General features: G+C 34.7%; 1 protein-coding gene across 1 annotated transcript in view; it reads left to right on the top strand.

The window, feature by feature from the left end:
- The window catches only part of LOC116855364 (disintegrin and metalloproteinase domain-containing protein 5-like), a 161,727-nt gene that overhangs the window by 26,547 nt on the left and 110,008 nt on the right, over positions 1 to 25,172 (top strand). Inside the window, exons 5-8 of the mRNA XM_032838070.1 lie at positions 1,746 to 1,824; positions 2,093 to 2,169; positions 3,342 to 3,513; positions 4,416 to 4,481. Coding sequence (XP_032693961.1) covers positions 1,746 to 1,824; positions 2,093 to 2,169; positions 3,342 to 3,513; positions 4,416 to 4,481 — 394 coding nt within the window. The remainder of the gene's footprint in view (positions 1 to 1,745; positions 1,825 to 2,092; positions 2,170 to 3,341; positions 3,514 to 4,415; positions 4,482 to 25,172) is intronic.

A 25,172-nucleotide genomic window follows, 5' to 3' on the forward strand; every position in this document is an offset into this window, starting at 1 on the left:
CAAGTTAAAAAGTTATTATGCAATGTGTTGTGTTAAACCTCTGGTTGTAATGGTAAGTAGGTTAAAAAAAATTAAAAGAAGTGTGAGAACTAATAAAAAAAAGAAGAAAAGTTGTATCTATGAATTATACAGCCATTGGGACAATACTGGGAGCTTAATTTATTGTTTTCCCCTGATGTTTGGGTGTTAACCATTTTATGGGGACCCTGTGGTTATTGTCTTCTTGTTCCTTTGGCTAGTTTTCTTGGGGAGGGGCCTGCCACATTGTTTTCCAGTCAGTACTGCTTGGCTTGAGTCACCCTGCCTGCTATCAAGGGACTGGGCTCTGTGGAAACTGCTTTTCAGGATTATGTTCTCTGGAGGGTTTTTTTCTTTGGTGGCTTTTTGTGACTTTTTGGCTTTTCAGAGGTTTAGTGGAAAACAAACTGTCCACCCCCAGATCTCTGCCTCAGAGAGAGGCCTCAGTCTGCTCCCCTCTGGATGGTCCAGAAAACACAGACTCCCTCTCTGCAAACTGTGCTAGACACCACAATCTCCCACTGGTTGTGCGCACCCAGCCACTCTCCCAGTGGTTGCCCAAGGCCCCTGCTTGTCTCTGCACCCTGGTGCCACTAAAACTGTGAGCAATATTGGTCTGGATGAGCCTGATTCCAGTTACTGCTGTTGCTGGGAATGCTATCTCCGGTCCATGCCAGGCAAGGTGCAGGTCGCCAAAGGCTGCAGGCTGAGAGACCCCAACCTGAGTTGGCACTGGGTTCTCTTAGGTGCGGGCTGGGTATGCTAAGACCCCGCGGTCACGAAGGTTGAGGAAGGCTGTAGGCCCAGAGGCCGCCCCCTGGTGCCCACACCAGGCTGTCTCAGGTGGGAGTGTGCCCAACCTGAGTGGTAGTGCAAGCAGCAGAAAGCCATGGGCTCAAGGGCCACAGATTGGTGGCCCCACCAGACTCTCTCTGGCATGGGTGGTCACCGGAGGTGACCGTCCTGGGCCCATGCCCTTGACCGCCAGATTCCACCAGTTGCCTCTTAAGATCTTTTGCTCTTTTTGAGTGCTTTTAACCAGACTCCAAGTTATTGTTTGTCCCCAATCACAGGGTACTTTCATATTGGGATTTTACTTTCTAATGTGTCCCTTCTGATGGCTCCCTCCTCTTCTGTTTATCCTCCAATATCAGTCCAAGCATTCCCACTCTGCTTTACCTCTTCACTGCTGTCTTCTGCCCCTGTAGAGATCCAGAAGTGTGTAATCTTACATCTCAGGCCGATTTCATGGGTGTTCAGAGTGTTCTGGTAGATATTTAGCTCACTTTAGGGGACCGGTTGAAACAGGGTCTCTTACTTCTCTGCCATCTTTCCCCTCCTCCTTAAGAAAATATTTTAAAATTTTGTTCTAACCCTTTAAGATTTAGGTTTAAGATCTGGAATCAGATTTAACACAATATTTTTAAACACTAAAATTTTTAAATTCTATGCTGGAACTTGGGACCTATATTATTTTACTATTTACTATTTCTAGCTGTTTTGGTTGTTCATTGACATGTATTTTAGTATTGTATGTTACTATAATTAAAATACTTTCTTCAGCACCTAGTTTATTGTAAAGGACAGAGAAGTATTTGGACGATTGACTATGTAAAGGTAATTGGCACTACAATTCCTCAGTGAAAGAAAAATTTGTATTATGAAGAATAATTTTTTCTGTGTTTTCTGTTTCACAACTTGAGCATGTTTTGTGATTTTTTGTCTAGATTATTTTTATCTTCAGTTTCTATTGTTTACTTTTATGACAACGATGACATCCAACATTCTCAGCCTTTGTTAGCGCAGGTAAGGCTGAGCTTTTTCTTACAGACTTCTTACTCTGGATTATCTTTAAAGATGTAAATATTCTGAAATTTCTAGAATATTATTTTACACATTCACTGAAATTGAATAACTTGGACTAATTCTTATTCCTACCTGGCAAAATTTCATTGGCTAATTGCCTATGCATGTTGAAGTACTAGGGTAGATAAAGTAATAAATACAAAGGATACAGGTGGGATGTCCATTTTAAAAATAAATTATCCATTTATTCTTGTATATTTTTTTTCAGGTGGATTGCAGTTATCATGGATATGTTGCAGGTTTTCCACATTCTCTTGTGTCACTCCATACTTGTTCAGGACTCAGGTTGTAACCTATTTAAAGATATTCCATTTGCCAGTATTGATCCTGTTAACCTGAGTTGATCCTCCGTTTATCTTTTCTAGTTCTATATTCAACTTTGTTATCTCAGTTCCCTAAGGAGTGACTCAGAATTACTGGCAAAATAAAATATGGGTCACCTTGGCAGCATTTGTCCCTGTTGGAAGACTACTTGTTGATTCTTTTTTTTTTTTTTTTTAATTTTTATTTTTTTATGTTAGTCACCATAATATACATGATGAGGTGGGGTTTTTTTGTTTGTTTGTTTGTTTTGTTTTGTTTTTAAGATTTTATATATTTATTTGACAGAAGGAGAGAGAGATCACAAGTAGGCAGAGAGGCAGGCAAAAAGAGAGGGGGAAGTAGGCACCCTGCCAAGCAGAGAGCCCAATGTGGGGCTCGATCCCAGGACTCTGAGTTCATGACCTGAGCTGAAGGCAGAGGCTTAACCCACTGAGCCACCCAGGTGCCCCACATCATGAGTTTTTGATGCAGTGTTTCACGATTCATTGTTTATGTACTTGTTGATTCTAACAGGATCTGTTGCTTGAGGCTTTGAGTGGCCTTGAGTGTAAAGGGTGTTTGTTGGTCTCTCCATACTTTAGTTTTTCTAGATTTTTAAAATTTTATTGATTTCTTAATTTCCTAGCATGGTTGAAAATTGTAGAATGCCTAGATCTGATAGGTATTTTAGCTCTGCTTCCAGTCATTTTTAGGCAGATAATATCTTCATTTAAGTCCACACAAAAAATGATGTGTGACATTAAGTCTCAGGGAAGAGTAGTTATCTCAAAAAGAAGAAAGGACCTAACACTAAGGAAGAGAGTGCCTAAAGATCTGACAAGCTGGCTTAGAAAATCTGTACTCTAGGAAGGGTTCCTAACCTGTTTAATCACATGGATCCATGCCACTTATATGCTTTCTTTAAGACAATAAAAATATTTCTCTTAGAATATTTGTAATATAAGGCAGTATGCATCCTGTGGTATTACTGGTTCAGTCTTGAGTTTAACACCTCAATGAATAAACTAGAGAAACCAAGGTGACTTTAAATGTAAGAAAGAATTTTTTTTTCTTTTTTTGCCAAAATTACTCCTTAGAATATTATAGTTTTGGTAGAATAATTTCAGATTTGTTTTGATTTTTTTAATACTCAGGGGAACATTACAGCTTAAAAACATCTCATACGGAATTGAACCAATGGAGGCTGTATCAGGATTTGTGCACATGATTTATGAAGAAAAATATGACATTGTTGTACCTCTCTTAGGAGAAACTAAGACTTACAGCTATAATAACATATATTATCATATCAGGAAAAGTTCAGAAGTAAGTGTTGACTTAAATTTAACTTATTCCTTATAATTTCATGAAATGAAAACTACTTTCAGAGCAAAATTTGATGACCTGCAGATTTAAGATTGTTTTCCTTTTTCATGAGGACCTTGCTTGACTTTTAAAATAGGTAAAGAATAAAATTAAGTTCCCCATTAAGCTTGTCATTAGATTAAAGTTTAGTAAAGACTTAGGTAATCAATCTTGGACACATGTGAATATAGGATTCCAGAAACCAAAAAATTAATTTTCGCATGTGGACATTTGAATAGCTAATGTAAATTACTCCTTTTCCTCAATTAGGCTGATAAATTAGGTGAAAATATCACATAATCTGCATTTCTAAGTTAAGTCTTTGTTTTAAGAGAGTTCAGAAATACTATTAGTGGCCTATATAAAGTACATGTAAAGCAATATGATGAATTCTTCTTCCACAAAGGCTAGTAAACTGCTTTAATGTCATAAATAGCATTCTTGGCTCCAGTGAACTGCCATTGGTTGTAAACTTCAGTAATATTTTTCTTAACTTTATTGTTTGCCAGAAGTAGTTTCCTAATAATTGGTAGCAGAAAATCTGTCCACATGGAAGACTACTATGAAAACTATCACAAGGGAAGAAAGAAAAGATTTATGTTGTAATCTTAAAATTTCCAATTGCAACTATTGCTAAAATCAACAGATACCTGGATTCTTATATAACTTGGGATCTCATTGAACACCTTTATTAACCACAGGAACTTTTTGGACTGGAATTTTCTGAATAGTACCTAAATTTTGTATTTGGATGCCGCTTTATTATGTAGTCAGTAGCACCACATCTCTCAGTTTCTGAATATAATTTCAATAGAAGGTAAATTTTTGGAAATTCCTCAGGACTCATGTTGTGTGTTTTCCAGAGAACTGAATTTTTCAAGTTACATCCTCAATATCTTGAAATATATATTGTTGTGGATAAAATTCTGGTAGGTCCTTTTTTATGTATTGCTATTTTAAAGTGATTTAACCTTTGTATTTAACTTGATTTCAATGATGTAATAAAAATTTTAAAACCATTTTTGATAAATATTTATTTTGTTTTTACAGTTAATAACTTCTTAAAAATTGTTCATAAGCCAAGTGAACATTTATTTTATATATGAATTTATATAAAACATTTATTTTATATGAGTTTCTCTACATGTCTTTGTAAAGCATTTTTTATATTTTTAAAGCTTGTCAGTCTATTTTTCTTTTTTTCAAAAGAACTACATCTGGGGCACCTGGGTGGCTCAGTGGGTTAAGCCTCTGCCTTCAGCTCAGGTCACGATCCCAGAGTTCTGGGATCGAGCCCCACATCGGGCTCTCTGCTCAGCGGGGAGACTGCTTCCCCCTCTCTGCCTGCCTCTCTCTCTGCCTGCTTGTGATCTGTCTGTCAAATAAATAAATAAAATCTTTAAAAAAAAAAAAAAAGAACTACATCCTCAGTGAAACCCTCAGGCCCCACATATAATGTTTAAATGCTTCAGCCTCATTGAAAGAATAGTCTACAAAACAAATATGCTACTTTTAAGTGAAGGGATAAAACAAGTTATCTGTTTTGTTCTCGATTTTAGATAAATGAAATAACAGAAAAACGAATAAAATTTTCATATTGAGGATTCATGATTATATTTCTGATCTTGTATGGGTTTAGGTTTTTAATTTGTACAACATGAGTAGTTAGGAGATTCTGAACTATGAGGCTACATTTATGCCTGGTTGGTAAGATCCAAGGGCACCTGTTGAAGGCAAAGAATATTTCTCTCTGTAGGAATGCACTTCAAGCAGGTATTCCCACAGATTATTTCCAGCCATATATGACTTCAAAATTCAAAAGAAAATTAGCTACCATAAACAATGGTTTGCAAAAAAATAAATAAATAAAGTAATAGATTTAGATATAGGAAACTTTCAGATATTAAAATTTTAAGATATGTTATAAAAATATTTCATTCCATAGGGTGTCTGTTGACTCCAGAAGAGGTGGGTATGAGGCAGGGAAGCTGAGCTAAGTATTAGCAGAGGTTACAAAAATTGAAGTCCATTGACTCACTAAAGAGTGGGAAGGTTTTTTTGTTTTTTGTTTTTTATACACATGGTTACGCTGACTTAGTACAATGCCAATACATATTCTAAAATCATATTCCTGTAAATTTACAAAGCAATTAGAAATAGGAAAACAGAATTTTAAGCATAATCAACAAAAATAAGTCAGTGAAGGGAAAAGAAAACATTATACATTAAATTTTTGTTTCATAGTAAGCTAAATTTAGCAGTTATAAGTACATAATTTGAAGTCAGAGAGATCTAGCATTGAATCTCAATTTCCTTCATTCTTTTTTTTATTGTGGTAAAAAGCATTTAGTATTAAATTTTCCATACTGACCATTTCTAAATGTATAGTTCAGTAGTGTTAAGTATTTAACAATTCACATTGTTGTTCAACAGATCTCTAGAATCTTTTCATCCTGAAAACCAACATTCTATGTCCATTGAACACTAATTTCCCCTCCCCCCTGCATCCCCTGCCCCACCCTTGGCAAATACCTTTCTACTTTCTGTTTCTATGATTCTGACTACTTTAGATAATACATATGAGTGGAATTATACAGAATTTGAACTTTTGTGACTGGCTTATTTTGCTTTGCATAATGTCCTCAGGTTTCATCCATACTGTAGCACACAACAGGATTATCTTCCTTTTTAAGTCTGTGACTATCCCATTGCATGTGAATATACCCATTGCATTTTCTTTACCCAGTCTTCTATTAACGGGCCTTTGGGTTTCTTCTACCTTCAGGCTATTGCGAATAATGCTCCAAGGAACATGAATGTGCAAATATCTCTTTGTGATCTTGCTTTGAATTTTTGGGATGTATACCCAGAAGCTGGATTGTTAGAACATATGTTAATTCTATGTTTAATTTTTTGAGGAACTGCTGTACTGTTTTTCATTATTAATATTTCTATTAATAAAGATTTTAAAGTTTTTTGTTGTTGTTAAGCTATAGGATTTCTTTTGTATATTCTACATATTAACTTCTTATCAGATATGTGGTTTGTAAATGCTTTCTCCCATTCTGTAAGCTGCCTTTTCACTCTGTTGATTGTTTTCTTTGATGCAGAAAAGTTAAGTTTAATGTAATCCCATTTGTTTATTTGTACTTTTGTTGCCTGTGTTTTTGGTGTCGTATCCAACAAGTGATTGCCGAATCCAATGTACTGAAGGTTTTTTCCTATGCTTTTTTCCAGGAGTTTCATAATTTTAGGTCTTACATTTATGCCAATTTTGAGTTAACTTTTGTATATGATTTAAAGTAAGAGTCCAACTTCATTCTTTGACATGTAGGTAGATGTAGATTTTCCAGTGCCATTTGTTGAAGACATTGATCATTTTCCACTGTGTATGCTGGCACCAGTGTTGAAAAACATCTGGCCATATATACTCAGGGCTTTATTTCTGGATGCTCTATTCTATTCCATTGTTCCATATATCTGTCTTTATGCTAATACCATATAGTTTTCATTACTATTGCTTTGTAGTATGTTTCAAAATTGGGAAATGAGGCACAGTAACATTTTTCTTTTAGGCTATTTTTTTCTATTTCTGAAAAATATGCCATTGGGATTCTAATAAAGATTGCAGTGAATCTGTAGATAGCTTCATCTGGTAGTATGGGCATTTTAACATTATTTTAACACTACAAAGTCTTCTAGTTAATGAGCATGAGATGTCTTTCCATTTGTCTGTATATTATTTGATTTCTTTTACCAATGCCTTCAGCTTTCAGTGTGCAAGACTTTCATCTCATTGGCTAAGTCTATTCTTAAGTATTTTATCCTTTTTGATACGATAGTAAAAGGGAGCATTTTCTTAATTCCCTTTTGTGATTGATCATGTTTGTGTACAGAAACAATTGATTTTTGTGTGTTGATTTTATAACTGCTGAAATTGTTTCCTAGCTCAAACAATTTTTTTTGGTGGAATCTGCAGGGTTTTCTGCATATGAAATCATTGGTTAACAGACATAATTTTACTTATTTCTCATTTCAATACCTTTTTTTCTTTTTGTTCTCTAAATCCTGTAGTTAGAATCTATAGTACTATGCCGAATAGTGTGGTGAGGGTGGACATGGTTGTCTTTTTTCCTGTGCTTAGAAAAAAAGAAGACAGTCTTTCATTGTTGAGTGTGATATTGTCTGTGATCATGTATGGCTTTTATTATGTTGAGGTACTTCTATTAGTTTGTTGGGTGTTTTTATGATATAAAGTGCTGAATTTTTGTTACTTTTTTGGGCATCAATTGAAATGATCATGTGGGGTTTTGTTGTCATTCATTTATTAATGTGTGGAACTACATTGATTGATTTTTTAATACGTTAAACCATTCTTATGTTCCAGGGATAAATCCCACTTGGTCATAATGTATGATCCCTTTAATGAACTTTTTGAATTCATTTTGCTATTATTTTATAAATGATTTTTGCATTAGTCATCACCAATGATAATTGATTTCTATTTTTCTTGTAGTGTCTTTATCTGGTTTTGGTATCAGGATAATGCTGACATCATAGAATGAGTTTGGAAGTGTTTTCTCCTATACAATTCTTAGTAAGAGCTTGAGGGAGATTAGTGTTAATTTTTCTTTAAATGTTTGGTTGAATTCTCCAGTGAATTCATTTGGTCCTGAGCTTTTCTGTATTGAGATGTTTTTGATTACTGATCCAATATCCTTCCTCTTTATTTGTCTGGTCACATTTTAAAAATTTCTTTGTGATTTAGTTTTGATATGCATTTAGTCTTGGTAGTAGTTTTTCTTTTCCTTCTTATAGGTATCCAATTTGTTGGCATATGATTATTCTTAGTAGTCTTATAATTCTTCTTATTTCTATGACATTAATTGAAATGTCCTCTCTTCATTCCTTTTCTTTCTTTCTCTTTTTTTTTTTTTTAAGATTTTATTTATCTGACAGAGAGGGAGAGAGCACAAACAGTGGGACAGTGGCAGGCAGAGGGATGGGGGGAAGCAGGCTTCCTGCTGACAGGGGAGCCTGATGTGGGGTTTCATCCCAGGACCCCGGAATCATGACATGTGCTGAAGGCAGGTGTTTAACTGACAGAGCCACCCAGGTGCCCCTATTTCTGTTTTATTTATCTGTTCCTTTTTTATTAGTCTAGCTAAGAATTTTTTTAAAGTTGTTAATCTTTTCAGAAAAACAACTCTTGTTTTCATTGATTTTAAAAATTGTTTTTCTGTTCTTTCATTTTTCTGTTATGTTCTTTATTATTTCCTTCCTCTGTTAAGTTTTGGTTTCAGATCTTCTTCAACTTACTGTGGAGCTATGGCATGATAAACCTATTGTAAGTTGAAAATGTAAGTAAAAAATGCATCTACTACACCTAACCTACCAAACGTCAGAGCTTACCCTAGCCTACCTTAAACATCTCAGATGGGCGAAATCATCAAACACAAAGCCTATTTTATAATAAAGTGTCTAATATCTCATGTAATTTATTAAATCTTGTACTAAAAGGGTAAAACAGAAAGACTGTATAGGTACAGAATGGCTATATATATGTATAAATTATTTACCCTTGTGATAACATGGCCGACTGGAAGCCATTGCTCACTGCCACTGCCTAGCATCACAGGGGAGTATGTATTCCCTAGAGCTAGCTTGGAAAAAGATCCACATTCAAAAATCAAAGTACAGTTTCTATTAAATATGTGTCACTTTTGCATCATTGTGAAGTAGAAAAATCGTTAGACAAACTGTCATAAATTGAGAATCATCTATAGTTTCTTTTTATGTTTTAGAGTTCCTCGAGGTAAAAAGATGGGTTATTGATTTGAGAACTTTATTATTTTTTAATGTAAGCATTTTCTCTATAAATATCCATATCAGTAGTGTTTTCACTGCATCCTTTAATTTTGGAATGTTGTGTTTTGCTTTCATTAACCTCCAGATATTTTCTTAGTCCCTTGTGATTTCTTCTTTGACCCACTGATTAGTTAAGAGTGAGTTAACTTCCATGTATTTGTGGATTTTTGTTTTCCTCCTGTTGATTTCTAGTTTCTTTTTATTGGGGTCAGAGGGGATACTTGGTATTTTTTCAGTCTTCTTAAATTTGTTGAGACTTGTTTTATGGCCCAACATGTAGGCTGTTTTGTAGATTGTTCCAAATGTCTTTTAGAAGAATGTATATGCTGCTGTTGAGTGTTCTGTATATGTTAGGTCAATTGGTTTATAGTGTATTCAGGTCTTCTGTTTCCTTATTAATTTCAGTCTGGTTGTTTTAGCTATAACTTGATCATGGTGAATGATATCTTAATGTGCTGCTGAATTCAGTTGCTAGTATTTTATTGTCAATTTTCCTTCAGTATTCATCAGGAATATTGGTGTGTACTTTCTTGTGGTGCCCTTTTCTGGTTTTGCTTTTGGAGTTCATAATGCTGGTTTTATAAAATGAATTTGAGAGTGGTCCAGCACCTTTTTTTTTTTTTTTTTTTTTTTTTTTTTTTTTTGGTGGAGTTTGAGAAGAACTGGTGTTAATTCTTCAACTATTTGGTAAAATTCACTAGTGAGGTCATCTAGTCTTGAGCTTTACTTCATTGGAACATTCTAAAAAATTATTAATTCAATTTCCTTTCTAGTAATTGCTTTATTCAGATATTTTATTTCTTCCTGATTAAGTCTTGATGGGTTGTATTTTTTTAATTGAAGTATAGTTGCCATACAATGCTATATTAATTTCAGGTGTACAACAGAGAGATTGGACAATTCTGTATGTTATACAGTGCTCACCATGGTAAGTATAGTGACCATCTGTCACCATACAAAGTTATTACGGTATTATTGACTAAATTCTCTAGGCTGTGCTTTTCATCCCCATGGATTATTTATTTTATAATGAGAATTTTATACCTCTTAATGCCCTTCACATATTTTCCCCATGTACTTTAACCTCCTCCTCTTTGGCAACTATCAGTTTTGTTCTCTGTATTTATGAGTCTGTTTCTATTTTTTGTTTGTTTTTTAATTTTTTTTTGATTCCTCATATGAATGAAATCTTGTAGATTTGTCTTTTTAATGTCTGACTTATTTCACTTGGAATAATACCCTGTAGATCTGCCCATGTTGTCATGAATGGCAAGATTTCATTGATTTTTATAACTAATATTCCATTGTTTATATATATATCACATCTTCTTATCCATTTATCTTTCAGTGGACACTTGGGTTACTTTCACAGCTTATCTATTTTAAATAATGCTTCAGTGAACATGAGTGCATTTATGTTTTCAAATTAGTGTTTTCATTTTCTCTGGGTAAATACCCAGCAGTGGAACTATTATGTGGTATTTCTGTTAATAAGTTTTTAAGGTTACAACCTCAATGTAAGCTGCTGCTTACATTCCTACCAACAGAGCATGAGGGCTCCCTCCACATCCCATAGCAAGCTAACACTTGCTATTTCTTATCTTTTTGATATTAGTCATTCTGACAGGTGTGAGGTGATATGTCATGGTGGTTTGATTTGCATTTCCCTGATGATTACTGATGTTGAGAATCTGCTCATTTATTTCTTGGCCATCAGTATGTCTTCTGTGGAGAAAAGTCTTTTCAGGTCCTCTGTCCATTTTTAAATCAGATTATCTGGTTTTTTTTGGTGTTGAGGTGCATGATTTCTTTATATATTTTGCATATTTACCCCTTATTGGATACATCATTGGAAATACCTTTTCCATTTGATAGGTTGCCTTTTGGGTTGTTTCCTGTGTTATGCAAAACCTTCTTATTTTGATGTGGTCCAAAAATTTATTTTTGCTTTTGTTTCACTTGCCTGGGGAGACAGATCTAGAAAAATATTGCTAAGGTTGATATCCTGGAGATTACTCCCTATGTTTCTTTCTTTTTTGTTTTTTTTAAGATTTTATTTATTTATTTGACAGACAGAGATCACAAGTAGCCAGAGAGGCAGGCAGAGAGAGAAAGAGGGGGAAGCAGGCTCCTGCTGAGCAGGGAGCCCGATGTGGGGCTTGATCCCAGGACCCTGGGATCATGACCTGAGCCAAAGGCAGAGGCTTTAACCCACTGAGCCACCCAGGCGCCTGCTATGTTCCCTATGTTTCTTTTTCTAGGAGTATTGTAATTGTACACCTTACATTTAAGTTTTTAATCTTTTTGAGTTTATTTCCATTTATTTTTATTTATGTGTATGGTATAAGAAGGTGGTCTAGTTTAATTCTTTTGCACATAGCTGTCCAGTTTTCCCAACATTATTGATTGAAGAGACTGTCTTTTCCCTCATTGCGTATTTTTTGCCTTTTTTGTTCCAGATTAATTGACCATATAATTGTAGGTTTTGGGTTTTCTGTTCTTTTTTTTTTCCCTTGCCCTACGTGTCATGTGTGTGTGTGTGTGTGTGTTTACCACAACCACAGTGTTTTGATTATTGTAGCTTTGTGGTACAGCTTGAAATCTGGTATTGTGATACTTCCAGCTTTGTCCTTTTTTCTCAAGATGGCTTTGGCTATTTGGAGTCTTCCATGGCTCTATACAAATATTAAGATAATTTGTTCTATTTTGTAAAAGATACTGTCAGTATTTTGATAGGGATTGCATTGAATTTATAGATTGCTTTAGGTGGTATGGACATTTTAACAATATTAATTCTTCCAACCCAAGAGCATGCTATAAGTTTCCATTTATTTCCTTTGTCTTCAATTTTTTTCATCAGTATATTATAGTTTTCAGAGTATGCAGGTTTTTCTTTTCTTTAATTAAATTTATTCTTAGGTAGTTATTTTTTTCAGGTTTTTATTTAAATTCCAATTAGTTAACATATAGTGTAATGTTAGTTTCAGGTAGAGAATTTAGTGACTCATCACTTACATACAATACTCAATGTTCATCACAACCAGTGCCCTCCTTAATACCCATCACCAGTTTAACCCATATCTCCCACTTCCCCTCCAGCATCCCTCAGTTTGTTGTCTATATTTAAGAGTTTGTTTTATGGTTTGCCTCTATTTCCCCCACCATGTTCATTTGTTTTGCTTGTTAAATTGCACATATGAGTGAAACCATACTTGTCTTACTCTATTTCATTTACCAAAGTACTCTCTAGCTCTATCCACATCATTGCAAATGGCAAGATTTCATTCTTTTTGATGGCTGAGTAATAGTTCAGTAGTCTGCTTTATCTACTCATTAGTTGATGGACATTTGGGCTCTTTCTATAATTTGGCTATTGTCAATAAAACTGCTATAAACATCAGGATGCAGTATCCCTTCAAATCAATATTTTTGTATATAATTGTATAAATACCTAGTAGTGCAATAGCTGAAGTGTAGGGTAGTTCTATTTTAACTTTTTGAGGAACCTCCATATTGTTTTCCAGAGTAGCTGCACCAGTTTGCATTCCCACCAACAGTGTGAGAGGGCATCTTACTCTGCATCTTGCCATCTGTTGTTTCCTGAGTTGTTCATTTTAGCCATTCTGATTGGCGTGAGGTGGTATCTCATTGTGGTTTTGATTTGTATTTCCCTGTTGATAATAGATGTTGACCATCTTTTCATGAGTCTGTTAGCCATCTGAATATCCTCTTTGGAACAATGTCTATTAATGTCTTCCCTTTTTTTAACTGGGTTATTCATTTTTGGGGTGTTGAATTTGGTAAGTTCTTTATAGATTTTGGGTACTTATGCTTTATCAGATATGTCATTTGCAAATATCTTCTCCTATTCTGGAAGTTGCCTTTTAGTTTTTTTGATTGTTTCCTTCATTGTGCAGAAGCTTTTTATTTTGATGAAGTATGAATAGTTCATTTTTGCTTTTATTTTCCTCACTTCTGGAGACATATCTAGTAAGAAGTTGCTGCAGCTGATGTCAGAGAGGTTGCTGCCTGTGTTTTCTTCTAGGATTTTGATGGTTTTCTGTCTCACATTTAGGTCTTTCATTTTGAATTTTTTTTTTTTTTTGGTATGGTGTAAGGAAGTGGTAGTTTCATTCTTTTGAGTGTTGCTGTCCTCTTCCCAGCACCACTGTTGAAGTTGTCTTTTTCCCATTAGATAATCTTTCCTTCTTTGTTGAATATTAGTTGATCATATAGTTGTAGGTCCATTTCTGGGTTTTGTAGTCTGTTCCATTGATCTCTGTGTCTATTTTTGTGCCAGTATCATGTTGTCTTGATGACTACAGCTTTGTAATATAACTTGAAGTCTGGAATTGTGGTGCTTCCAGCTTTGCTTTTATTTTTCAAGATTACTTTGGGTATTTAGGGTCTTCTGTGGTTCCATACAAATTTTGGGATTATTTTTACCAGCTGTGTGAAAAATGATGGTGGTATTTTGATAGGGATAGCATTAAATTTGTAGATTGCTTCGGGTACTATAGACATTTTAATATTTATTCTTCTAGTCTATGAGCATGGAATGTTTTTACACTTCTTTGTGTCATCTTGTTTCTTTCATAAGTTTTTAATTGTTTTCAGAGTATAGATATTTTCCTTCTTTGGTTAGGTTTATTCCTAAGTATCTTACAGTTTTTGGTGCAATTGTAAATGGGATTGATTCCTTGATTTCTCTTTCTGCTGCTTCATTATTGATTTATAGAGATGCAACAGATTTCTGTACATTGATTTTGTATCCTGGGACTTAAGCTGAATTTGCATATCAGTTCTAGTAATTTCTTGGTGGAGTCTATTGGGTTTTCTACATAGAGTATCTTGTCATCTGCAAACAGTGAAAGTTTTACTTCTTCCTTGCTGATTTGGATGCCTTTTATTTCTTTTTGTTGTCTGGTTGCAGAGGCTAGGACTTCCAGTATTATTTAAATAACAGTGGTGAAAGTGGACATCCCTGTCTTATTCCCAACTGCAGAGAAAGAGCTCTCAGTTTTTCACCATTGAAGATGATATTAGCTGTGGGTTTTTTGCATATGGCCTTTATGATCTTGAAGTATGTTCTTTATATCCCTATGTTGTTGGTGGTTTTCATCAAGAATGGATGTTGTACTTTGTCAAATGTTTTTTCTGCATCTATTGAGAGGATCATATGGTTCTTATCCTTTCTGTTACTGATGTGGAGTATCACATTGATTTGTGAATATTGAATCACCCCTGAAGCCCAGGAATAAATCCCACTTGACTGTGGTGAATGATTTTTTTTTTTTAATGTACTGTTGGATTCAATTTGCTAGTATTTTGCTGAGAATTTTTGCATCCATATTGTTCAGGGATATTGTTCTGCAGTTCTCTTTTTCAATGTAATCTTTGTCTGGTTTTGGAATCAGGGATTGAAAGTTGGAAGTTTTCCTTCTGCATTTATTATTTGGAATAGTTTGGGGGAAAATAGGTATTAACTCTTGTTTATATGATTGGTAGAATTCCCCTGTGAAACCATCTGGCTCTGTAATTTTTGTTTTTTAGGAGATTTTTGGTTACTGATTTGATTTCTTTGCTGGTTATCAGTCTGTTCAAATTTTCTAATTCTTGTTTCAGGTTTGGTAGCTTATATGTTTTTTAGGAATTGATCCATTTCTTCCTAATTGCTTAATTTTTTGTCATATAATTTTTCACAATATTCTCTTATAATTGTTTGTATTTCTGTGGTATTGATTGTGATTTCTCCTCTTTCATTCATGATTTTATTTATTTGCATTCTTTCTCTATTCTTTTTGATAAGGATGGCTAGGAGTTTATCAATTTCATTAATTTTTTCACAGAACTAGCTTCTGGTTTCTGTGATCTGTTCTTTTTTTTTGGTTGTTGTTGTTTTTTATATCACTTATTTTTGCTTTATTCTTTAATAGTTCCCTTCTTCTGCTGGCTTTAGCCTTTAATTTTTGTTCTTTTTCTAGCTCCTTTAAGTGTAAGATTAGATGGTGTATTTGAGATTTTTCTTAATTTTTGTGGTAGGCTTGGACCATGTTTTCTGCATCCCAAGTGTTTTGGACTGTTGTGTTTCCATTTTCATTTGTTTCCATGTTGTTGTTTTTTTTTTTTTTAATTTCTTCTTTAATTTCCTGGTTAACCCATTCATTGTTTAGTAGGATGTTCTTTAACCTTCATGTATTTATGGTCTTTCCAAAATTTTTCTTATGGTTGACTTTAAGTTTCATAGCACTGTAGTCTGATTTTATGCATGGGATGATCTCCATCTTTTTCTTGGACTTGCTGAGGGCTGAGTTTATGTCCTAGCATGTGATCTATTCTGGAGACTGTTCCATGTGCACTGGAAAAGAATGTATATTCTCTTGATTTAGGATGAAATGTTCTGAATGTATGTGTGAAGTCCACCTGGTCCCTTGTGTCATTCAAAACCTTTGTTTCCTTGTGGATTTTCTGCTTTGATGATCTGTCCATTGGATCAAGTGAGGTATTAATGTCCCCTACTACTATTGTATTATTATCAATGAGTTCACTTATTTGTTCCTCTGCTTCTTCCTTCCTTGTAGTCATTACATCCACTTGGTTTCAAATCTCAGTTACTGCATTTTTCATTTCAGCCTGACTAGTTTTTAGATGTTATATATCTCTAGTAAGGGACTCCCTGGTGTCCTGTATGCTTTTCTCAAGCCAAACTTGTATCCTTATGATTATTACTTTAAATTCTCCATCAGCCATATTACTTACATCTGTTTTGACTAGATCCCTGGCTGTGACCTTTTCTTCTTTCAGTCGGAGTGAATTCCTCTGTCTTGGCATTTTGTCTAGGTCTCTGTTTTTTGCTGTATATTAGGAAATCCTGCTATATTTCCTGCTACTAAGAATAATGGCTTTATGAAGAAGAGGTCATATACTGTCCAGGACCTGGCGCTTCAGGAAGTATCTCTGGTTTATGCTCTGTGCACTCTGCTGCTGTGTTTTGGCTGCTTTTTCCTTCAAGTCAGTTCTCTGCAGAGTTTTTCCTTATCTGCAGTGGGGAGTGTATGGACCTTATCCAGTATGTGGCAAGTTTAACTAGGTGTGCTTTGGTTTTGTTAAAGGAGACCTGATGCTATTTCCACTGGACCTGAAGCTTTGTAGAACCCTGTGGTCAGTAGACATGGTGCATGGGGGTGATTTGAGCCAGTCTGCTGGGGAAAGTTCTATGCTCTCCCACTGTGTTGGTTCTTATGCACACTTGCCCAAGAAAAGCAGCACCTGCAGAGTACAGGGGGGCAGGGCTGGTGTTACTGTTTTAGGCCACCACTCTTGTTATTGTGCTACTTACTAAAGTTAGTTTATACTGAGGGGCAAGGGATCGAAATGACACCAGTGTCTTTGTCTGTGGAGGGGAATTCATGCTCGCTGCTGTCTGGGAAGCCCTCCCAGAAGAGTGAACATTATCCCATTTTGTGTCCCAGGTGTCCCTCAGATCTCTGTCTTCACACTGTGTCTGGGCTACCTGCCTGCACAGTAATGCAGTACACCTTGGACTCTATCCCAGGCAGGCTAACTGAGTTTTCAAACTCCATTAGGGATCTGGCATGATGGTGACTGGCACTGGTCCTCTGGGGGACGATCTTGCCATCCTGGGACTGATACTGGTTTGCCCAAGAAGGGCAGTTGCACCAAAGCACAGAAGCATGGAGTTTGGAATAAAGCATAGCAAAAAGCCAGTGTCCAAGTTAGCTGCTGTCCGCAGATATTTCTGCACCTATGGGGATAGAAATGGCACTCACCAGCTCTTTTGTCCCCAGAAGGGCAATGCCACTTCTCTCAGTTGCATTCCAAGAAGAGAGAACCAACTCTCCTAGTGTGTCCCAGACATCCGTAGATCACACCATATGTCCCCAGGCAATCTGCATTCCTTCTCCACATAAGCACTGCGGCACCCTCAGGCCTCCACATTGGCCATGCTGTGGACCTATAAAACCCTAATCTTATAACCTCGCTGGTTGTAAAAACACAAAAATCAGCCCCTCTCATTTTCCCATTCAGTAACTTTGGGGAAGTGTTTGCTTTCTCCTGTCCCTGTGCCCTCCTTTCTCTTTCTCTAATTCTCTCTCACCTCTCTCAGTGACCAGGACTTCCTCCCTTCCACAGCACCTGTAATCCATCCCCCCCCCCCAGACCACATGTCTGCACCTCTTACCTTCCATGATGTGGCCTCTTCTCTCCCTCTAGTTGTGCAGTTTGTTCTGTCAGCCCTCAGATCAATTTTTTGGATATTCAGAATGATTTGATATTTATCTAGCTGTGTTCAAGGGTGGAGGCAAGCCTAGAGTACTCCTACAATGCCACAATCTTAGTCACCCACCCACCTGTATTTTGTTATTTTTGATGCAATTGTACATGGTTTTTTTTTGTTTTTTTTATTTGTTTTACATTTTTCCTTTTGTTACCTCATTATGAGTGTATAGAACTGCAACAGATTTTTGTATATTAATTTTATATCTTGCTGCTTTACTGAATTCACTTATTAATACTATTAGTTTGGTGGATCTTTAGAGTTTTCTGTAGACTATCATACCCTCTGCAAATAGAGTTTTACTTCTCACTTACCAGTTTGGATGCCTTTTATTTCTTTTTCTTGTCCAATTGCTATGACTAGGACTTCCAGTGTGCTGTTGATTAAAAGTGGCAAGAGTGGACATCCTTGTCTTGTCTCTGATGTTAGAAAAAGCTTTCAGTTTTTTGCCACTGAGTCTGCTATTAGCTGTGAGTTTTTTTTATGTATGACCTTTATTATGTTGAGGTATGTTCCTTCTATTCCCACTTTATTGAGAGTTTTAATCATCAACAGATGTTGAATTTTGTTAAATGTTTTTACTGTATCTATTGAAATATTTTTTGATTTTTACCTTACACTTTGTTAATGTGGTGTATCATGCTGATTGATTTGGTTTGTGGATCAACCATCCTTGCATCATGGAGTAAATCCCATTTGATTATGGTGAAAAATCCTTTTAATGTATAGTTGAATTCAGTTTGCTAATATTTGTTGAAGATTTTTGCATCTATGTTCACCAGGATATTGTCTGCAGTTTTCTATGTTTGTAATATCTTTGTCTGGTTTTGGTATTAGGGTAATATCAGCCTTCATGAATGAATTTAGAAACATCCTTTCTCTCCTTATTTTTAGAATAGTTTGAGAGAGTAAGGTATTATGTATGTCAATATTTGGTAGCATTCATCTGATCTCAGACTTTTGTCTGTTGGGAGTTTTTTCATTATCAGTCCAATTTTATCACTAGGAATTGGTTTATCAGATTTTATATTTCTTCCTATTTCAGTATCAGAAGATTATATTTCAAATTATTTATCCATTTTTTTCTAGGTTGTCGAATTTGTTGGTGCATAATTTTGTAGTAGTCTCTTATTATGCTTTGTATTTATGTGGTATAAGTTATTTCTCTTTTATTTTTTATTTTATTTGAGTCCTTTCTCTTTTTTTCTTCATGAGTTTGGCTAAAGATTTATCAATTTTGTTTCTTTATCAAACGTTAGTTTCATTGAGTTTTTCTTTTTCCTTTTGTAAGCCTTTATTTCATATATTTATGTTCTGATCTTTATTATTTTATTAGTTCATCTAACTTTGGGTTTTGTTCTTTTTTTTTGTAGTCCCTTTAGGTATAAGGTTAGGTTGTTTATTTGAGATTTTTCTTGCATCTTTAGTTATGACTGGATCACTATAAACTTCACTCTTTGTTTTGACTGTGCATGAAAGATTTTGAACCACTGTAATTCCATTTTCATTTGTCTCCAGGTATTTAAAAAAAATTTCCTCTGATTTCTTCATTGACACATTTGTTGTTTAACAGCAAGTTATTAAGCCTCTATGCATTTGTGTTTTTTTCTAGTAATTGATTTCAACTTTTACACCTTTGTGATCAAAAATAATACTTTATATTACTTCAGTCTTCTCAAGTTTATTAAGACTTATTTTATGCCATAACATGTGATTTATCTTGGAGAATGTTCCATGTATATGTATATGAACACATATATATGAAATACATATACATGGAACATTCTCCAAGATAAATCACATATATATACATGGAACATGTTCATATATATGAAATATATATGTGTTAATTTCTGTGTGTTATAAGTTATATGGTCAAATGTGTCATTCAGTCACTGTTCCTTTATTGATTTTCTGTCTGGATGGTCTACCCATTGATGTAAGGGGGTGTTCAAGTCTCCTATTACTTTTGTATTATTCTCAATTTATCCCCTTATATCTGTTAATATTTGCTTTATATATTTTTATTATTATGTCCAATTAGGGAACATATAGTACATGATTAATTTTTGATGTAGTGTTCAACAATTCATATATTTAGGTGCTCCTATGTTTAATGCATAGATTTTTACAATGGCTATATCCTTTTGTTGGATTGATACCTTTATCATTAAGTTAACACCCTTCTTTTTGTATAATTTCAGTCTTTGTTTGAATGTCTATTTTGTCTGATATATGTGTTGTGACCCAGCTTTTCTCTTACTTCCATTTGCATGGAATCCATCCCTTCTTTCAGTCTGCATATATCTTTAGATCTAATGTGAGTCTCTTCTAAGCAGCCTATAGATGGGTCTTTTTTTTTTTTTTTTATAAATTTTATTTTTTTTAAACATATAATGTATTTTTATCCCCAGGGGTACAAGTCTGTGAATCTCCAGGTTTACACATTTCACAGCACTCACCATAGCACATACCCTCCCCAATGACCATAACCCCAACCCCCTCTCCCAAACCCCCTCCCCCCAGCAACCCTCGTTTGATTTGTGAGATTAAGAGTCATTTATGGTTTGTCTCCCTCCCAATCCCATCTTGTTTCATTTACTCTTCTCCTACCCCCTTAAGCCCCCATGTTGCATCTCCTCTCCCTCATATCAGGGAGATCATATGATAATTGTCTTTCTCCCATTGACTTACTTTGCTAAGCATGATACCCTCTAGTTCCATCCACGTCATCGCAAATGGTAAGATTTCATTTCTTTTGATGGCTGCATAGTATTCCATTGTGTATATATACCACATCTTCTTTATCCATTCATCTGTTGATGGATATCTAGGTTCTTTCCATAGTTTGGCTATTATAGACATTGCTGCTATAAACATTCCGGTGCACGTGCCCCTTCGGATCACTATGTTTGTATCTTTAGGGTAAATACCCAGTAGTACAATTGCTGGGTCATAGGGTAGTTCTATTTTCAACATTTTGAGGAACCTCCATGCTATTTTCCAGAGTGGTTGCACCAGCTTGCATTCCCACCAACAGTGTAGGAGGGTTCCTAGATGGGTCTTGTTTTTTAAATCCATTCAGTTGCCCTATGTCTTTTGATTGGAGCAGTTAGATCATTTTCATTTAAAGTAATTATGGATAAGTATGTCCTTATTGCCATTTTGTTATTTGTTTTATGGTTGTTTTTGTAGTTCTTCTCTGTTATTTTTCCTTTGCTCTCTTTCCTTGTGACTTATGTCTTTCTTTAGTGTTATTATTTGGATTCCTTTCTCTCTCTCTTTTTTTTTGTATATCTATTATAGATATTTGATATGTGACTACCATTAGGTTCATATATAGCATCTTATGTAGGTGGTGGTCTATATTAAGTTGTTGGCTGCTTAAGTTCAACTACATTCTAAAAGCACTACATTTTTACTACTGCTCCATGTTTTATGTATATGATACATTTTACAGTTTTTTAAAAAAAAAATTTGTGAAGTCCCTTAACTAATTTTTGGATACACTTGATTGCACTACTTTAGTCTTTTACCCTTTATGCTGTCTTTTTAAGTGATTGTTCCACTACTTTTACCATATGTTTGCTTTTACTTGTGAAATACTTTTCTTTTATAATGTTCTAGCTTCTAGTTATGGCTTTTTCTTTTCCAATTAAAGAAGTCTTTTTAACATTTATTATAAAGGTAATTTATTGGTGATGACTATAACTTTTGTTTGTGTGGGAAACTCTTGATAGCTCCCTCAATTTTGAATGATAATCTTGCCAGGTAGAGTATTCTTGGTTGTAGGTTTTCTTCTTCCAGCATTTGGAATATATCATACCACTCTCTTCTGGCCTACAAAGTTACTGCTGAAAAATCAGCTAATAGCTTTATGAGGTTTCTCTTCTATGTAACTAGTTGCTTTTCTGTTGCTGCTTTTAAGATTCTGTTTTTATCTCTAATCTTTGAAATTTTAATTATTTCTTGATGTGGACCTCCTTGGGTTCATCTTGTTTGGGGTTCTCTGTAATTCCTGGAACTGTTTCTTCCCCAAGTTAAGAAAATTTTCACTTATTATATCTTTAAATAAGAGTTATGCTCCCTTTTCCTCTTTTCCACCTGTGACCTTTATAATGTGAAGGTTAGTGCATTAATGTCATCCCGAAATGTCCCTTAATTTACACTCATTTTTAAAAAATTCTTCCTTTTTACTCTTAAGCTTCATTGCTTCCCATTATCCTGTCTTCTGGATTGCTGATCCATTCTGCATCCTCTAATCTGCTGTGGATTCCCTCTAGTGTATTTTTCATTTCAGTTATTCTTCATCTCTGATTGATTCTTTTATTTTCTGTCTGTTTGCTGAAGTTCTCACTGAATTTGCTTATGTCCATTTGTTTAGTTCTTTTGATGAAGTGTTTTTTTTTTTCTTTTCTTTTTATTTTTTTTTTTTTATTTTTGGAGCACAGTCCTCTGTCTCCTCATTTTAGTTAATCTTGTGTGAATTAGGCAAAACAGCTACCTCTCTCAGTCTTGAAGGAATGGCCTTGTATGGGAATGTCCCCTGTATGGACTGCACTTGTCTAGCAGGTTTGGCTGCATTTCTGGACCTGTAGTGTATGGCTCATGGGATCTTGCAACTCTTTGCACTGGGACCACCCTGGCAGCATGGCTAGAAACTGATGGACATTTTACATGTAAAATTATGTTGTTTATTTGAGGTTTTTCAGTATTTTTGATGTATGCATTTATAGTTATAAACATCTGTCTTAGAACTGCTTTTACTACATCCCGTAATTGTGTTTCCATTTTTGTTTGCCTCAGGATACTTTTTACCCTCTTTATTTTTTTCTTTTATTTATTGATTGTTCAGGAGTGTTGTTTAATTTTCATGTTTATGAGTTTTACAGTTTTCTTCCTGTTTCTTCAAAACTAAAAACTCCTTTGGCTGAGAAAGTTTTTGGTATGATTTCAATTTTCTTGAATTCATTGAGGCTTATTTTGTGACCTAACATATGATCTGTCTTAGAGAATGTTTAATTTCTGTTTGAGAAGAATGTATATTTTGCTGCTATCAGAAAGAATATATTGTACATATCTATTAGATAGGTTTGGCCTATAGTTTTCAAATCTGAATTTCCTTATTGATTCTATGTCTGGATGGTTTTCCCATGGTTGAGAATGGGATATTAAAGTCCCCAGTTATTATTGTATTGCTGTTTACTTCCTTTAGTTCTTTAAGTATTTGTTTTATATATTAAGTACTCCAATGTTTGGTGCATAAATATTTAAAATTATTCTATTTTGTTTATAGATTGCCTCCTTTGTCATTATATGATGAACTTATTTGTCTGTTTTTACCATTTTTAGTTTAAATTCTATTTTGTCTGATATATGTTGATATCCCTGTTTGTGTTTTTTGTTACCATTAACTTCAAATTTATTTTTCTATCTTTTCAGTAGGTCTGTGTTTATAATGTAAAGCATATTTCTTGTAGGCAGCATATCGTTGGATCATTTAAAAAAAATCCATCAACCATTCCATTTCTTTTGATTGGAGAACTTGATTAAGTAATTATTTTTAGGTAAGGACTTACTATTGCCCATTTATTTATTGCATTCTGGCTATTTTGTGGATATACTATTCCTTATTTCTTATTTTCCTGTCTTCTTTTGTGATTTGATGACTTTTGATAAAAGTCCACTTTGACCTCTTGGTCATGTTCTTTTGTGTAACTACTACATATTTTTCCCTTGTGGTTACCAAGAGTTTACATAAAGTATATTAAAATTTTAACACCCTATTTTAAGCTGATAACAGCTTGATTTTGATAGCATTCCTAAACTTTACAGTTTTACTTTTCCCCTTCAAAGTTTAGGTTGTTGATGTTACACTTTACTCATTAAAAAAAAAAAAAAGATATATTTATTTATCTGATAGTGAGTAAGCCTGAGCAAGGGAGGGGCAGAGGGAGAGGAGAGAGAATCTCAAGCAGACTCTGGCTGAATGTGGAGCCTGACATTGAGGTCAATTCCACGAGCCATGAGATCATGATCTGAGCCAAAACCAAGTGTTAGATACTTAACCAACTGAGCCCTCCAGGTCCCCCACAGTTCACACATTTTAAATGCAGTATATCCTGTAATAGAGTATTTTAGTTATGCTTATATTTCATATATTTTTTTAATTTTTAAACTAAAGTTGTTAGTGATTACACTCCACCATTAACATGTTATGGAATCTGACTTTAAGGATATGTTTATCATTATCAGATAGTTTTATATTGCCTTTATATGTTTTAATGATGCTAATTAGTGTTCTTTCAATTGCACTCAAAGAACTCTTTAACCATTTCTTGTATGTCAGGTTTAGTTGTGAAGAATTCCCTCAGTTTTTGTTTGTTTAGGAAAGTCTTTATTGCTTCTTCATTTCTGAAAGACAGCTTGTCCAGTCATATTATTGGTTGATAGTTTTTTTCTTTCAATGTTTTGATTGTATCATTTCATTCTCTGCTGGCCTGCAAAGTTTCTATTGAATTATCTGCTATAGTCTTACAGAGCTTCTTTTGTATGTGATTTGTTGCTTTTATACTGCTTCTTTCAAAATTATTTCTTTGTGACTTTTTTTTTTTTAGTGTTCAGTGGTTCATTATTTCAATATAATACCCATTGCTCATTACAGCATATGCCCTCCTTAATACCCATCACCAGGTTATCCCATCCCCTTTCCCTCCTCCCCTCTGAAACCCTCAGATTGTTTCCCAGAGTCCATAGTCTCTCATGGTTTGTGTCCCCCTCTGAATTCCCCCCCTTCCTTCTCCTAATGTCCTCTGTGCTATTCCTTATGTTCCATGTATGAGTGAAACTTTATGATAATTGTCTTTCTCTATTTTACTTAGCATAATCCCCTCCAGTTCCATCCATGTCAGTGCCAATGTTGGGTATTCATCTTTTCTGATGGCTGAGTAATATTCCATCGTATAGATGAACCACATCTTCTTTATCCATTCATCTGTTGAAGGGCATCTCGGCTCCTTCCACAGTTTGGCTATTGTGGATATGACTTTTGACAATTTAATTATAATGTTTCTGGAGGTAACTCTATCTGGAGTCAACCATTTTTGCATCTTTTAGGCCTCATAGATCTGGATGTCCATTTTCCCAGATTTGGGATGTCTCAGCCATTATTGATTTAAATATATTTTCTGTCCTGTTTTCTTTAATCTTCTCCTTCTGGTTTCCTATATAAGCAGATATTTGTGTGTGTGTGTGTGTGTGTGTGTGTGTGTGTTTTAACTGTTCCCATAAATACTATAAGACTCTCTTCACTTTTTTCATTCTTTGTTTTTTTGCTCCTCTGGATAATTTAATATGCCCTATATTGTAGATAATTGTTTTTTTTTCCTTCATGGTCAAGTCTGCTCTTGGTGTTCTCTATTGAATTCTTCAGTTGTATTTTTCAGGTTGAAGA

Source organism: Lontra canadensis, unplaced genomic scaffold (genome assembly GCF_010015895.1).
Source record: "Lontra canadensis isolate GAN:19392208 unplaced genomic scaffold, GSC_riverotter_1.0 scaffold101, whole genome shotgun sequence".
In the NCBI taxonomy this organism is placed as follows: Eukaryota; Metazoa; Chordata; class Mammalia; order Carnivora; family Mustelidae; genus Lontra; species Lontra canadensis.